The 17,999-nt window shown below is 41.4% G+C and overlaps 1 protein-coding gene across 1 annotated transcript in view; it reads left to right on the plus strand.

Moving 5' to 3' along the window:
* LOC124121196 (partitioning defective 3 homolog) overlaps window positions 1-17,999 on the plus strand; it is a 98,970-nt gene that overhangs the window by 68,548 nt on the left and 12,423 nt on the right. Inside the window, exons 12-17 of the mRNA XM_048391568.1 lie at window positions 2,839-3,069; window positions 5,733-6,335; window positions 6,738-6,895; window positions 8,844-8,977; window positions 10,222-10,263; window positions 15,112-15,357. Coding sequence (XP_048247525.1) covers window positions 2,839-3,069; window positions 5,733-6,335; window positions 6,738-6,895; window positions 8,844-8,977; window positions 10,222-10,263; window positions 15,112-15,357 — 1,414 coding nt within the window. The remainder of the gene's footprint in view (window positions 1-2,838; window positions 3,070-5,732; window positions 6,336-6,737; window positions 6,896-8,843; window positions 8,978-10,221; window positions 10,264-15,111; window positions 15,358-17,999) is intronic.

Genomic DNA, 17,999 nt, shown 5'->3' on the forward strand with positions numbered 1-17,999 from the left:
ATGTGTATATGATTATTTCTCCATTTAGGAAAAAAAGGTCATTTCTCCCTGCCTGATGATATAAAGCCATAGTTTACACCCAAAAGTCGGCATGTCATGGGTGATTGACAGCAATCAACATTGTTTTTCTCCATTCCATGCCATGCTATGTCTCTCTTCATGCCGAAATGAACGTGTTGTAAGGAGGAGTCCCCGCTACTCTACTGCCTGTAGAAATGTTTGTTGTGTGGCACCGCTGTTGTAACCATCTTGCTTCCTGTTGGAACGGCCAAGTTGCCCTGCTCTGTATCTCTGTGATATTTATGTCATTTCAGTCTTGTTGTTTTCTCTCTCCATGGTTTTGTAGAAGATATATTTCTCTTCATTCTCTATTGTTTTGTTGAGTATTCCTTTTATTCTCCCAATGTTTTGTAGAATACATATTTCCTGAGTCCTTTAAAGCCAGTGGCCTGTGTGATTGCTTCGTTAGCACAAGTCCTAGGATGGATGTTTTGGAAAACCTTGTGTACCCACCCCCATTGTCATTATTAATGGGTTTTTTCAAACTTTCAACGTTGAGACGCCCAACCCTAACACTGTATTTGTGCGTGCATGATTCCCGTGCACCCTTTCGAGTTGAGTTGATTGGTTCAACTGTGTCATATGGCCCTGGAACGCAGGGGTAGCATTATGCAGATGGCTGTTTCAGTGAATGCTCGTTCCACCCGTGACGAACAGGTCTGGTTGTTGATGAAATATAGTGATAGCTAAATTGACTGATTTTTTATTCATGCACCGATTGTCTTGAAATGTAATATCCAGTTATGTATGACTGTTTAATAAGCTCATACCAGTTTTGACTGGAGTAGGTCGGATAGTTTTTCAGATATCGTAGTAAACGACGGTACCTTAAATTACCTTCCGGACTATATGATTGATTGTTGATTCAAGCATACCTTGAACAAATAATTGACTTGTGATTTGTTCATTTACTGGTGCCTGCAGTCCAAGGCCAGGTTTCACAGTTGGCCACAAAGTGCAATGCACAAGCAGAAATAGATTGTGTTTATAAGCTGACGAGTGGATATTAATTCACCTATTTTACTATTCCACACCCCTCTTTAGGATATATGTTAGGGAAAATCAATCTTCAGTTTTGGCATCCAAATTCATCTAAAAAAATTGTTTTGTTAACTTTAATTTTACATTCTTTCATCAGGTCATTTTCTTTGCTTTCTACCAACCTTGGTTGAGCTTGTTTGTTTGCTTATTTATTGTTGTCACTAATGTTCATTCTAAGAAATGCTGTTTTGACATTGTATCTATGCACATTAAAACACTAACATGGTTAATAATTAATTTAACACTAAATTATAATCAACAACTGGCTGATCTGTTTCAGTGGATTGTTTTGCAGATAAAAAATTTACTCTTCTTCCAGTCGGCATGTTTTGAGTTAAAAGAGTTTTAGAGAGTTTTATGATTTTGCTTTTTCATTTTTTCCATTGCTAGAGTAGTTTAAGTGATAAAGACATCATCCTTATTGATTAATAAGATAAAGCAAGAGAAATACCAGAAAAATATTATGAATATTTTATCAGTGTAAAAATTGAGATTAATATGATGTTTCTGAGGTCAGAATAATAGATATTTCTGTTTTACAAACATATTTTGAATATTGCAAAAGATTTAAAACTTTTATTTTAACAGTATTTATGTGGCTGATTAGCCTCAAATCAACCATGAAAGCTGTCTTAAAAAAAAAGTCTGAAATATTTTAAATGTTTGGCAAAATGTTCACAAATCTCTCTACTCGGTTAAAATTGTTTTTGCTGTTTTGATTCTGTTTCTAGCATCACGCAAACAGCACCTCATGATGCCTTTATCACAGATTGTTTTTATTTAGAAGACAGTGGCAAGTTTTGTCAAGCATCCTACACCTCTGCATGATACCGTACTCAAAGTATCAAGTGCCGTGGGAACTCTTTGAGGGGGGATAAGTAGTGTTGTTTATCCACTACTGGTTAACCAGTGCTTACTCCTTGAGTGGGAGAGTGGGGCGGGGGTATTCTGAGTTGTAACTGAATTAATGAGGAACTGCTTGTTGCTTAGCATTTCTGGGTGTTGCAATTCACTGTGCAGAGTTGTGTCCCTTATGTGTGCCAAGATCCTATTTTTTTGTGTTGAAATCCAAGATTTGCACAGATCCTAGGTTTGTCGGCACCACGCCTGTGGCAGAGGATTTCACCAAAGTTGTAAACAGTCCTGCATTACTGTGGGTTTTCCTCCCCTTGAAGTTGACAGGCTGTGATGTAACTGAAATTCTGTTGAAAGCATCCTTCCCCACGAACCCACTATGTAGAGAAATGATTATGTTTAGCAGATTTAATGGATATACTCTCACTAGAGAGAGTATTTGTGGAAGGAGTCTGTTCATGTCTTACTTGGGTTGTTGCAGAAGCTGCTTATAGTAAGTCATCCTAAAGACCTGGATTTGATTCCTGACCAGGGCCCTGTTCCACAAAGCGATCGTTGTGCTTAGATGATTGTAACTGCCATAGTTTAACATAGACTTATGGCAGTCTTAGCGCTAAGATTGCTTTGTGGAACGGGTGCTAGGGCAATATTCATTCCGTCTGATAGGATAGATGCAAAGCATCTTACAGGTTAAATGGTGATGTAGCATACTATATCGTCTATTAATATTCTTGGGTGGTAGTAGGAGCAAGGTGTTAAATACTTTGAGTACAGTAATCTGTTTGCTTGTCAAGTTTTGTTTTCTGCTGAGAGTTACCTCCCTTTGTGTGCGTTGTGGTAGCTGCATGTACATTGTGGACTCCGCCCTTCCTTCACTTTCAGAGCGATGAAAAAACACCCCCTGTCTTGCAGCCCGGGGAAGCTACAGTGGAGGATGCCGCTGTCCCTAACATGAAAAACAAGGAAGTGATCAAATTCGAAATCCCACTAAACGACACCGGGTCAGCCGGGCTCGGCGTCAGCGTCAAAGGAAAGACATCAAGTACAGCAGAGGGAACCAAAGATTTAGGAATTTTCATTAAATCTGTGATGAATGGTGGTGCAGCCTCCAAGGTACTGGTGGAACAGAGAATAGCCTGTCCGTTTAATTATTGGGTGATTTATGTATTTTTGTGTTCACAATGGCTGCTGAATATGAAAAATGCTTTAGTGGGTGACCTTGAGAAAAAACCAACTGTGTTGGCCTTAATTTTTGTAACAAAATCCTGGGGATTTCAGATCAAAAAAGGTCTTTTGCACCCTATGCTTGTTGTAAGTGCCGACTGTAAGAGCTGACTGTAAAAGCCGACTGTAAGAGCTGACTGTATGAGCGTACTGTAAGAGCCAACAGTAACTGCAGACTCCTGGGGATTTCATATCAGAAAAGGTCTTTTGCACCCTATGCTTGTTGTAAGAACTGACTGTAATAGCCAACTGTAAGAGCCGACAGTGAGTGCTGACTGTAAGAGCTGTATGTAAGAGCCGACAGTAAGTGCCAATTGTAAGTGCCGTCCCGACAGTAAGAGCGTACTGTAAGAGCCGACAGTAAGAGCCGACTGTAAGAGCCGACTGTAAGAGCCCACAGTAAGAGCCCACAGTAAGAGCCGACTGTTATAGCCGACTGTAAGTGCCGACTGTAAGAGCCGACTGTAAGAGCCGACAGTAAGTGCCGACTGTAAGAGCCGACAGTAAGTGCCGACTGTAATAGCCGACAGTAAGAGCGTACTGTAAGAGCCGACAGTAAGAGCCGACTGTAAGAGCGTACTGTAAGAGCTGACAGTAAGTGACGACTGTAAGTGACGACTGGGTGTAGCTAGGACAAGAGGTGTGTAGCTAGGACAAGAGGTGTGTAGCTAGGACAAGACGGGTGTAGTTGAGACAAGATGGGTGTAGCTAGGACAAGACGGGTGAAGCAAGGACAAGATGGATGTAGCTAGGACAAGACAGGTGGAGCAAGGACAAGATGGGTGTAGCTAGGACAAGAGGGGTGGAGCAAGGACTAGACAGGTGCAGCTAGGACAAGACGGGTGTAGCAAGGACAAGACGAGTGTAGCTAGGACAAGAGGGGTGTAGTTGAGACAAGATGGGTGTAGCTAGGACAAGACGGGTGTAGCAAGGACAAGATGGATGTAGCTAGGACAAGACAGGTGGAGCAAGGACAAGACGGGTGTAGCTAGGACAAGAGGGGTGGAGCAAGGACTAGACAGGTGCAGCTAGGACAAGACGGGTGTAGCAAGGACAAGACGAGTGTAGCTAGGACAAGACGGGTGTAGCTGGGACAAGATGGGTGTAGCTAGGACAAGACGAGTGTAGCTGGGACAAGACGGGTGTAGCTGGGACAAGACGGGTGTAGCTAGGACAAGACGGGTGTAGCTTGGGAACGACGAGTGTAGCTAGGAAAAGACGGGTGTAGCTAGGACAAGACGAGTGTAGCTAGGACAAGACGGTCGTAGCTAGGACAAGACGGGTGTAGTTAGGGCAAGACGAGTTTAGCTGGGACAAGACGGGTATAGCTAGGACAAGATGGGTGCAGCTAGGACAAGACGGGTGTAGCTGGGACAAGACGGGTGTAGATAGGACAAGATGGGTGTAGCTAGGACAAGACGTGTGTAGCTTGGGAACGACGAGTGTAGCTAGGAAAAGACGGGTGTAGCTAGGACAAGACGAGTGTAGCTAGGACAAGACGGTCGTAGCTAGGACAAGACGGGTGTAGCTGGGACAAGACGGGTGTAGCTAGGACAAGACAGGTGTAGCATGGGTTTATGGGTTACAGTTGTTCACAGACAAGGCAAAACATTAATTAAATCACTAACAAGGCTCTAGGATGTGAAGCCCATTTACGATGTAGTCACCTATTTGCTATCACTGTCAGTAAGGTTAGGGAACAATTCCTAAACATGATTAAACTTATAGGGTCTGTAGACTGTACCACCCAATATTCAAACACCATGAGCGTCATGGCATTGTATGGAATGTCATTGTTCCTGTGTCAGCATCACATCATAGTCTGGTTTGCCATTAACCTGCATGGTGTTGTGGTTCAGAGTTTTGAGAAAGCCTTTTACTCAACTTGAGGTTACAGTCAGCTGTTTTGTTTTCAGAGGTCTTACTTTATCCAGTTTTGTGTCACTACCACCAGTTACCTTTGTGTATGAAACTGTTTCCAGTGTTAGATTTTATTAATACTGTTAGATATATATTCATGCATGGTCTTAAAATACCATTGACAGAAAGGGGGCAGTGGGGTAGCCTAGTGGTTAAAGCGTTCGCTCATAATGCTGAAAACCTGGGTTCGATTACTCATGTGGGTGCAATGTGTGAAGCCCATATTTTGTGTCCCCTGCCGTGATATTGCTGGAATATTGCTAAAAGCGGCGTAAAATCAAACTCACTCACTCACTCATTGACAGAAAGAAATCTGTATTTTGTTTATCCAGTAAATATTGCTTCATGTGCTATTCAAATTACTTTATTTTTGTCGTGATAAGGTTTTAGGAATACTTATCGTGAAAAGGTTCATTGCTTTAAACAGAACAGTAGACATCCTTCGAATTAATACAGTATGAATTGTTTGATAAGTAGATACTTGTAATTAGAGGAATGTACCGAAAATGTGATGAAGTTGTGATTGGCAGATCAGAATGAGGACTATTGTTTAGAACACTAGTCATTACAGCTATTGTAAATCTATTTGATAAATCATGCTATGTTATGATCCCTCTGCCTTCCTCCTCTAGGACGGACGTCTGCTCATCAATGACCAACTTCTAGAGGTTCACGGCATCCCACTGACCAACATGTCCAATGTCAAGGCCATGGATCAGCTTCGACGTGCCATGCAAATTGACGGACCAATGTGTGGATTCATTTTGTTGACAGTTGCTAGGAAAATCGGTGCTCCTTCTCCGTTTCAATCAAGTGAAAATTCACTGGACACAACCGACGGAAGTCAGTTTGAAGTGCTTAACCATGGGATAACGATATATGGGGAAAAGAGTCATAGTCGGTCCTCTAGTGGGGATAATGGCATCTTCACAAGGGGAGATAATTCTGGTCAAACAAGGGGAGATAAGTCTGTCCGAACAAGGTCTGATGCTGGCGGGAATGAACAGCCAAATGGTGTTAATAGGACTAAGCCCTCCAATTTGGCTGTGGATAGGCTGATTACTGGTGATGGCGGAAATGGGTTGCGTAACGAGTCCTACAACAGGGCAACGCATGAAAGTTTCGAGGTGACGCCGGAGAGTTCCCCTGCCAAGCCGTCACAGCCGGGTAAAGTGGGTGGACCTATACGACAAGATGTTGTCATCATTGAGGATGATATGTATGCCATACCAAGAGTAAGTCATCTAGCCCCTCCATCAGGGGTATTTTCCATTTGAAAAGGCCAGCAGTGTTTAATCTGGTGTATGTCTAGCTGTGTTTGGTCTAGTGTAAGTCTTACAATGTTTGGTCTAGAATAAGTCGAGCAGTGTTGGTCTTGAGACAGTCATGCACTCAGATAGGTGAAAGTGTGTATATTTTTGGGCCGCTTTCTGTTCAGAATTAAACCAAGGGATGCAAAAGCTAATATGATTTTTACAGGAATTTCCTTTCCTTCAATTTAGAGTTTGGTGTTTCCAGATCCAGGATCTTCTTTTTAGATGATGTCTTTTAAGTAAGCAGATTAAGTTCCGTAAATGTACAATCACCACCGTAGCGAAACATTTATGTTGCTAGTCATGACAATCTATATTTTCTAGAAGCGGCAGCCACCGCCACGGCCCCATTCCACATTGGGGATCCCCCACATTTCCCCCTCCCACTCTCGGAGCTCCAGCTTGGAGGACTACAACGACCGCCAACACCATCGCGAGTCAGCCAGTGACTGGAGCAGCGAACTGCAGGAGCATGATGAACTGTAAGTGTTGTTGTCTAGCCAGCTGTGTGTCTAGCCAGCTGTATGTCTAGCCAGCTGTATGTTACTGTGTCTAGCCAGCTGTATGTCTAGCCAGCTGTATGTTACTGTGTGTCTAGCCAGCTGTATGTCTAGCCAGCTGTATGTTACTATGTCTAGCCAGCTGTATGTCTAGCCAGCTGTATGTTACTGTGTGTCTAGCCAGCTGTATGTCTAGCCAGTTGTGTTTCTAGCCAGCTGTATGTTATTGTGTGTCTAGCCAGCTGTATGTCTAGCCAGCTGTATGTCTAGCCAGCTGTATGTTACTGTGTATCTAGCCAGCTGTATGTCTAGCCAGCTGTACTATGTTACTATGTGTCTAGCCAGCTGTATGTTACTGTGTGTCTAGCCAGATATGTGTCTAGCCAGCTGTATGTCTAGCCAGCTGTATGTTACTGTGTGTCTAGCCAGTTGTGTTTCTAGACAGCTGTATGTTACTGTGTGTCTAGCCAGCTGTATGTTACTGTGTGTCTAGGAGCTGTGTGATACTGTGCATCTAGCCAGCTGTATGTTACTGTCTGTCTAGCCAGCTGTTTGTTACTGTGGGTCTAGCCAGCTGTATGTTACTGTGTCTAGCCAGTTGTGTTTCTAGCCAGCTGTAAGTTACTGTCTGTCTAGCCAGCTGTATGTTACTGTCTGTCTAGCCAGTTGTATGTTTCTGTGTCTAGCCAGCTGTATGTTAATGTGTCTAGCCAGCTGTGTCTAGCCAGTTGTATGTTGCTGTGTCTAGCCAGCTGTATTTTACTGTGTCTAGCCAGTTGTTTCTAGCCAGCTGTATGTTACTGTGTCTAGCCAGTTGTGTCTAGCCAGCTGTATGTTACTGTGTGTCTAGCCAGCTGTGTCTAGCCAGTTATATGTTACTGTGTGTAGCCAGCTGTATGTTACTGTGCCTAGCCAGCTTTGTCTAGCCAGTTGTATGTTACTGTGTCTAGCCAGCTGTATGTTACTGTGCCTAGCCAGCTGTGTCTAGCCAGTTGTATGTTACTGTGTCTAGCCAGCTGTATGTTACTGTGTCTAGCCAGTTGTATGTTACTGTGTCTAGCCAGTTGTATGTTACTGTGTCTAGCCAGCTGTATGTTACTGTGTGTCTATACAGCTGTATGTTACTGTGTGTCTAGTCAGCTGTATCTAGCTAGTTGTATGTTACTGTGTCTAGCCAGCTGTATGTTACTGTGTGTCTAGCCAGCTGTGTCTAGCCAGCTGTATGTTACTGTGTCTAGCCAGCTGTATGTTACTGTCTGTTTAGCCAGCTGTATGTTACTGTGTGTCTAGCCAGCTGTGTCTAGCCAGTTGTATGTTACTGTGTCTAACCAGCTGTATGTTACTGTGTCTAGCCAGTCGTGTCTAGCCAGCTGTATGTTACTGTGTCTTGCCAGCTGTATGCTACTGTGTCTAGCCAGCTGTATGCTACTGTGTGTCTAGCCAGCTGTATGTTACTGTGTGTCTAGCCAGCTGTGTCTAGCCAGTTGTATGTTACTGTGTCTAACCAGCTGTATGTTACTGTGTCTTGCCAGCTGTATGCTACTGTGTCTAGCCAGCTGTATGTTACTGTGTGTAGCCAGTTGTGTCTAGCCAGCTGTATGTTACTGTGTGTCTTGCCAGCTGTATGCTACTGTGTCTAGCCAGCTGTATGTTACTGTGTGTAGCCAGTTGTGTCTAGCCAGCTGTATGTTACTGTGTCTAGCCAGCTGTATGTTACTGTGTCTGTTTATCAGTATTAACCATCTTCAATGTATATTGTGAGATTTCAATATCAAATCCCTGTGAAAACTTCAAACTAGTTTATACTAATCCAAAACATCACCTCTATAAATGCTACTTGTTCTGTATTTTCAGAACCATATATATTCAGTCATAGAACCCCACTCACTCACTCACTCACTCACATGGATTCTGTCTAATCTTTCAACAGGAGCCCTACAGGAGACTTTGAGTTCCACAGAGAAGGCTTTGGGCGCCAGAGCATGTCAGAGAAACGGAAAGGTCACATCGACCCTCGGGGAAGCGAGTTCTATCAGCGAGTCAAGGAAACAAGGGACACCAAAGGTACTTTTCTTTGTTATAAAAAACATCAAAGCACACACCTGCACCTTGAAGATATATTGTTTCTTTTTAATCCTTAATAAAACAGGTTTTTTTTGTGTAGTTCCCGAAAAATTGTTCATATTTGATTTTCTTGTTTTGGGATGTCTTATTTTATGGATGTTTGAGTAATGAGGTACAGATTAGAAAGAGAGTGCACTTATGTTCAGGAATGCATTCAGGATGTCATAGTTTTATTTTGAGATTGATTTCCCGTCTATTTATTTATTTTGGCCAATTATTTAGAAACTGTTTCTTTTCATAGATATAGGCAGTATTAATACAGTTATATTACATAATCGGTAATTCTTTAATCCGCTTTCTTTCCATATATTCTAGATTAATATAAATATCAGCAGTTAAGGGACTGGTCATTTATAAATAAGAACATTATTTAGGGACTGGTCAGTTATTATAGGGAAGGCGGTGTCATGAAAATATGTATTTCGGGAGGGGATGAAAAAATGTTTCATAAAATGGAGGGAGTTGACAAAATATGTTATCATACCTCCATGACAGAATGATGAGATCTGATTGGTCCAAGTGTTCTTGATAAAATGCTGTGTAACATGCCTTGGAGGGAAATAAAGTCTCAGCGGGGCAATAAATCTCTTATACCCCACCCCAGTACTACAGGCTGCACATGCTTTCGGAGAGATAGAATAAATCTTTTATACCCCGCTTCAAAGCAAAAAGCTGCACACCATTTCCGAGCCAATGAATGTCACATGACATAGCGCAAGCTAACCTCAGTTCAATCAAGCAGCTGTTTTCTATCAAATTTTAATTTATTTGAATGATTTTACAATGTCATATTAAAACATGTCTGTAAGATAAATTCATTGTAGCAGGATCACTCGTGGTACAAGGGGTTTTATACATCCCTCGTTATAAAACCCAACGCGGGAAGTGGGGCTACATGGGGTTTTATGCATCCCTTGTTATAAAACCCAACGCGGGATGCATAACACCCCATGTACCCATCGTGATCCTGCTACAACAAATATTACAACCCTTCGACCAGTTACCTCCCCTTCATGATAAATTACCAGTCCCTGACATGATTTTATTTCTAGCTAGCCATATTTTTAGTGTTTGATTTCAGTTCTATTCCTCACATTTAGCCATGTTGGAACTAATAGTCCACCGTTTCTGGTACTTGGGTGTTCCAACAGGTCGCTCAACTCAATCTGTCAATGTCATTTCAGAGAAATTTCAGGCTCGGAGAGTTCAGTCATTTCATGTATCAGGTATAGGAGTCTGTGCAACATCTTGCTCTTCATCTCTCTAACTTCTCACATCATGCAGTCTCCGTGCAGAGAATGTTTAGTGTTGTCAGTCTGCATCAGGTGGAACGGTTGTGGAGACCCCGGGGTGGACTGCCGTGATTAGGCATCAATAAGTAGAAGGCTCAGGGCTTCATCCTACAAGAGATCTAAGCATTATGACTGTTGTATTACTGAACATTATCTTAGATTTACGACATACAGTCAAGTCTCGTTAATCCAACACTCGTTTATCTGACAATCGGCTTTATCCGACACTAATGATGGGAACCAATTAAATCAGTGCTATTTAGACCCGTTAATCCGTCTTAATCAGTCTCGTTAATCCAACACAGTGATCAGCGTACTCCGTGGTCATCTGCCCGCAAGTACCCAGCCCGTGTTTTGATGCAAGACGAGTCGGCTGATTGCTGCATATTACAACGGCTGCAGATATAAACTTGCTAAACAATATTCACTTGATGAACAGTTAGTGTTTGTATTGTTATCTATCTGTAGTTGTCGTGTTTTCGATCACGAACGTTGATACTACTAAATTTCGTTTATCCGACATACTCGTTAATCCGACAAAATCATATGCAACCAGCCATGTAGGGTTAACGGGACTTGACTGTACAGTGATTCCTCGACATAACGCTCCTCGATGTACCGCTACTCCAGATGCAGTGCGGGGTAAAACTTGGCTCCCAACACTTCGTGAAGAATTTCCCTAAAAAATGTGTTAATTCAAATAAAGTGACAAAAAACCTGATGAGATTCCTGAACACTGTTTACATTTAGCCCTGAATAATTATAAGGATCAGGGCATCATCCCACAAGGGATCTCAGCATTGATTTGTTGTAATTAGTTGTTAGGGAGGTATGAAAAATAGTCTGCAGAAATTAAGCTACAAAATTAGGCACAGACTGATAATTCTAGGTTAAGGGTTTTCTTGATTTCCTTGACGCTCTGAGGAGTCCACCCACATGCATCTCCATGACCGTTCCACCACATTGAAAGCAATGTCTTGTGTGCATATTCAGTGGCAAGAATGAAAGTTTCACCATCATCTCGTAATGATGCTCTTGAATTTTAAAAAACTGAAAATGTTCTTTTTATACCAAAGAAATGATGAAGTCTTTCAAATCTCTCGAAATTATGATTTAGTATTTTTCAGTTTTACCTTAGGAAATGCACATGTGACATAGCATTTAGCCATCTGTTTGTTAGTCAGTCTTTCTCCTTCCATTGATTACTGGTGCACTGACAGGCAATTTTTGTAGAATTATGCCAAGGTCTCAGAAAAATCGTTCGACTGTCAGCTTGGTGTAAATGATACGCCACTTGACACGTGCACATATGCTTGTCTGGGAAATCAAAAATTTTTTATCGTTACAAATGTAAGACTCCATTTTGGCTTGCCTGAAAAAAGTGTCCATTGACTTGGTTTGATATTGTAAAAGACAAACTTTCTTTTCTGATGACTTGTGAACTAAATTATTTGTGTTGTAAAATTGTTAAATTATTTTGGTGTTTTTAGCCGTATTTATAGGCTGGAATTAATCACCAATTTCAGCATCTTAACAATTATCGTGGTTACCATGGCAACCAGAAATAATGTAGTTGTGTGTTGTGTTAGTTTCTGTGGTTAAGATTGTAGCATGTCTGTGATGAGACTTAGTGATAATAATTCCAGCTTCAGTCATACGTTTCAGTACAAGAAAGTAAAGAAAACAACTTTACTGACTCACTTTTGTGACTAATCTTGCATGGTAGATTTGTAACAGTTACTGAATTTAGTCCCTAACTTGCATATGAATTAATCTACTGCAAATAACCCTTAGTCATATCAAAACTCAAAATCAAAGATTATTACAACATGTTCTTCTCTTTAGTGCAAGAAATCAACAAGTTTTGCATTTTGTGATATGAATGAATCATTGACATACACAGTTAACAAGGGTTGCATGACAGTGTCAGTAGCATGTCAATAGCATGTCAATATTGTATCAATATACCAATGTCATGTCAATATCATGTTGATGTCAATATCATGTTGATATCAGGTCAATATAATGTTGATATCAGGTCGACATAATGTTGATATCAGGTCAATATCATGTTGATATCAATATCATGTTGATATCAGGTCAATAGCATGTTGATATAATGTCACTATCATGTCAATATCTCATCTGTATCTCCCTGCGCGGACTAGTGTTTACTGTCCATCACACCAAGGATATGCATTGATGCCAATAGCAAATAGATATCGGTATGAGTCAATAAAGAGTTGTGGAATCTTCTCAGAATCTCTCTACAATAAGTGTGTATATTTCATATTACAAAAAATTGAAAATTATATGCCAAAAACCTATGACTGTGGGTTCGAATCCCGGTTCGCCCCGATTATGTTTCTAAGTTTGTCAGCACCATACCCATGCTCGTGGGGTCACCGAAGTAGTGAACGTCTGAGACCTGCATCACTTCGGGCTGACACGCCGTGATATAACTGGAATACTGTTCAAAGCGGTGTTAAACCCAACACACTCACTCACTAATGTATGGGTTCTCTGTGTTTCAGGGTTAGTTACACTGTCCTACACTGACCTTATTTTGAAATTTCCATAAGTAAAATTTGAACAAAAAGTAGTTAAAATGGGCAAATAATATTATTGTAGCCTAATCAGTGTTAATAATATATTTAAAATTACATGCATCAAACATTGACCAAGATTCTTGGTTGCACGGCTCTTGCAAGTAGCACTTTGATGGTGCTGAAATGAGATGTGTACATATGATTGATGGTGTACATAGCACAATATACACACATAGATAGTGCCGGAATGAGATATGTACATTAGATTGATGTTGTACATAGCACAATATACACACATAGATAGTGCCGGAATGAGATATGTACATTTGATTGATGTTGTACATAGCACAATGTACACACATGGATAGTGCCGGAATGAGATATGTACATTTGATTGATGTTGTATATAGCACAATATACACACATGGATAGTGCCGGAATGAGATATGTACATTTGATCGATGTTGTATATAGCACAATATACACACATGGATAGTGCCGAATGAGATATGTACATTTGATTGATGTTGTATATAGCACAATATACACACATGGATAGTGCCGGAATGAGATATGTACATTTGACTGATGTTGTACATAGCACAATATACACACATGGATAGTGCCGGAATGAGATATGTACATTTGATTGATGTTGTATATAGCACAATATACACACATGGATAGTGCCGGAATGTGATATGTACATTTGATTGATGTTGTATATAGCACAATATACACACATGGATAGTGCCGGAATGTGATATGTACATTTGATTGATGTTGTATATAGCACAATATACACACATGGATAATGCCGGAATGAGATATGTACATTTGATTGATGTTGTATATCGCACAATATACACACATGGATAGTGCCGGAATGAGATATGTACATTTGATTGATGTTGTACATAGCACAATATACACACCTGGATAGTCCCGGAATGTGATATGTACATTTGATTGATGTTGTATATAGCTGAATATACACACATGCATCATGATGTTGCTACAGCATATTCACATCTTGTCATGTTAGTTGTGTGTTAATAGCTATTAATTATACTCCATGTCTGTCCATGATGCAGCCATAAATATCAAAAGCTTGTATTCTAATTTCAAATTCACTTCAATAATAAACATATTTGAAAAAATATGTTAAATATTTTCAAAGGACCTATCTCAAAATCAGATGTGAAATACAATGAAAAGGATATATGGACTTTTGACATTACCTCTATGTGAATATTGTATATTTTCATGTTGTGATATTTTTGTTGATTATGCGATCCATACCAAGTTTCATCATGCTTTCCCATATAACAACATCCTTATATACCAACTTGCTTTGTGATATACAAGGTAGTGTACACTGACGTCCCTTCATAGAATAATCACACCTTGATACCACCTACCTGTTCCCTTTACCGTACATGTAATAATTCACGACCACTGTAACACATTAATATTAATATTACGGCCTACCAGGGCCCAGTTACACAAAGCTATCTTAGCGCTACTATTATCATAAGTCTATGTTAGAGTGTCAGTGTTACGATCAACGTAGTTCTAACATCGTTTTGTGCAAGTGGACCTGGTTCCACTTACCTGACATTACTGGTGCCCCCAGCTGTAATATTGCTGGAATATTGCTGGAATATTGCTATAAAGCGGCATAAAACAATACTCACTCACTCCATTTATATGCATTATATGAGGCTGTATATGCAACAATTCACAAACACTGTAACACTTTACTATTAATGTTTTTATAATGTGGGTATTTTGTTATACTTTGGTTACTTATGTCTAACTCATGCCATTCTGAGACAATTCCCTCTGAAGAGTTGCTTCCCTTTGCTGTGCAAGGATATCTTGATCAGTGGTTTCAAATCATAGATTGGCCCCGATTATGATCTGTCAGCATTGTACCAACAAGTTTCACCAAAGTGGTGGTTGTTAATAATAACGTGTGGCTTTCCTCCCACATAAAGCTGACACAATGACTGAAATACTGTTCAATTCAGCATCAAACCCACTCACTCACTCACTCACACACTCAATCCCTCTAATCAGTTACCATACATGTCCTGGCTCTCTTGTGCATAAGTGAAAATTTAAGGCACTCTGAATATGTGTCCTGAAATTTCAAAAATATTTCAAACTCATTAAACATTTAAAAAAATTAAATGACCCATTATTTGAAATTGTTGTTTAATCAGCTAAAAAAAGCATTATGCTGTGCTGCTTGTTAGTCTGTTCGTTTGGTCACTGTATATATTGAGTTTTGTTTTTAAAGCATGTATGAGCAATGTTGTTTTGTTATTGTTGCTGACAAGCATGTGTTTACCAACAGGCCTGACTGAGCCCTGGGACTTGCATGAAGACTCACCGAGACTGAAACCCAGTGGTTCCATGGAGTCGCTGTTGTCAAATAGAACTAACAACAATCTGCATGAACCCACCCACCCCAGTATGTACACTGACCACCAAGTGACCAGCACGCTTGACCACGCTATAGCAATGCTATCATGTTGGCCGTTTCAGCCAGAACACAGCTCTCTGGCACTAAATTAGGGAGCCTTGTCCATAGTTATACATGAGTTTCACCATGCTAAACTTCTTAGAATTGCGTCATTTTGTTCTTCCCCCCCACATTAAGCTGACATCCACAATCAGAAACACAATCCTAACCACATATCCAGCCCAGCCCAGCCCAGCCCAGTCTGAACCCCAACTTCAACCCCATCTGCAGCACCAACACCAAACCTTACCCCAACCCCAACCCAATCCCAGCCCCAGCCCCAGCCCCAGCCCCAGCCCCAGCCCCAGGCCCAGCCCCAGCCCCAATCCCAGTCCCAGCCAAAAATCCCAGCCAAAGCCACAGTCCCAGTCCCAATCCCAGCCAAAGCCCCAGCCCCAGCCCCAGCCCCAGTCCCAATCCCAGCCCCAGCCCCAGTCCTATCCTCCAAATCCTAACTCAAACCCAATCCTAACCACATCCCGAACTGAACCAAAACCCCAAACCATGCCTCTAACCCAACCAAGACTTCAACCCCAAACCCCACCCAGATCCTGATCAAAACCAAAACTAAATCCCCCACACACACTCCCCATCCTACCCCCCTCACCACCAGCACCAACCCCAACACTCCCAGCACCAACCCCAACACTCCCAGCACCAACCCCAACACTCCCAGCACCAACCCCCACACTCCCAGCACCAACCCCAACACTCCCAGCACCAACCCCAACACTCCCAGCACCAACCCCAACACTCCCAGCACCAACCCCAACACTCCCAGCACCAACCCCAACACTCCCAGCACCAACCCCAACACTCCCAGCACCAACCCCCACACTCCAAGCACCAACCCCAACACTCCCAGCACCAACCCCAACACTCCCAGCACCAACCCCAACACTCCCAGCACCAACCCCAACACTCCCAGCACCAACCCCAACACTCCCAGCACCAACCCCAACACTCCCAGCACCAACCCCAACACTTCCAGCACCAACCCCAACCAATCCCCACCAATCCTTAGCAACACCAATCCGAACCCCCAACCCCCAACCCCCAACCCCCAACTCATGTGCAATAGTGAAACTTTAAGGCTCTCTTAATATGTGGCCTGAAATTTCAAAAATATTTCAAACTCATTAAACAGTTAAAACTTAAAATGACCCATTTTGTGAAATTATTGAATCAAAGCATCAAGCTGTCCTGTTAGTTTGCCTCTAATCCAGCCAAATCTTCAACCCCCAACCCCCAACCCCCAACCCCCAACCATGACTTCAAGGGGTCTTAATGGTATTTGTCTACTTGATAGTATGAGGTTAAACTAGACCTCTGCAGCTCTGTGAATAGAGCTGTCTACATACAACCCCGCGCTGCTACACTGGACACACACCAAGTTAATCATCCAGCCCAATATATGACATAACATTCAGCCAGATGGCTACAGTTTGCCCAAGTTGACAAGAGCGTGCTGGTCACTTCATTTGATCTCATCATATCACCAAATTATGGGATCGAAGAGGTGATATATTGGTCTATCCACATACTGATGCATGAATATATCGCTTAAGTTAATAAACCAATCATATCACAAAATTTTGGGATCTAAAGCGTGATATATCGGTCTATCCACATACAGATATATGAATAATTCGCTTTTTAAAGTTAATAAACCAATCATATTCCAAAATTATGGGATCTAAGACGTAATATATCAGTCTATTCACATAAAGATGCATGAATATATCGCTTTTAAAAGTTTATAAACCAATCATATCACAAAATGATGGGATCTAAGACGTGATATATCGGTCTATCCACATACAGATGCATGAATATATCACTCAACTTAATAAACCATTTGTGTCACTAAATGATTGAATCTAAGACGTATATATCTGCATATCCAAACACAGATGCATATATGTATTTCAAACCATGAACCAATTCTTTCATGTATTAGTTCCATATGATATATGCATGTACAGTGTATTCATAGTTTATTGAATCTATATTTATACATATTGAAGACAGGGATAGTCTATTATGCTGTTTCGGGGGAAAACATCCGTATATTGATCCATGGATTTGTATGCCATGCCCTTCCTTTGCTGGAGCTAGAAAGTCTTTAACCCTCTAAAGTATCAAAGTGTTAAGAATGTTTTAGATCTTATGCTACAAGATGCATCACCCATTATCGTAAGATAATTTGTTATGAAGACAAGTGGAATCCGTGGTCACTCCCTGGCAATGTCACTTAGGCCCCACAAGTTGTATTTCCTGATTCAGCAACTGTCTCAGTCGCTATAGGGGCGGTCGGGTAGCCTAGTGGTTAAAGCGTTCGCTCGTCACGCCGAAGACCCGGGTTCGAATCCCGACATGGGTACAATGTGTGAAGCCCATTTCTGGTGTCCCCCGCCGTGATATTGCTGGAATATTGCTAAAAGCGGCGTAAAACCGTACTCACTCACTCACTCACTCACTCACTCACTCACTCACTCACTCACTCAGTCGCTATACCACAAACACATATTACCAGGGACAAAATAATTCAAACGTTTTATGGTTCATAAACCTGAACAATTGTTGTGATA

This window comes from Haliotis rufescens, unplaced genomic scaffold (assembly GCF_023055435.1).
Source record: "Haliotis rufescens isolate VD_foot unplaced genomic scaffold, xgHalRufe1.0.p SCAF_10, whole genome shotgun sequence".
NCBI lineage: Eukaryota > Metazoa > Mollusca > Gastropoda > Lepetellida > Haliotidae > Haliotis > Haliotis rufescens.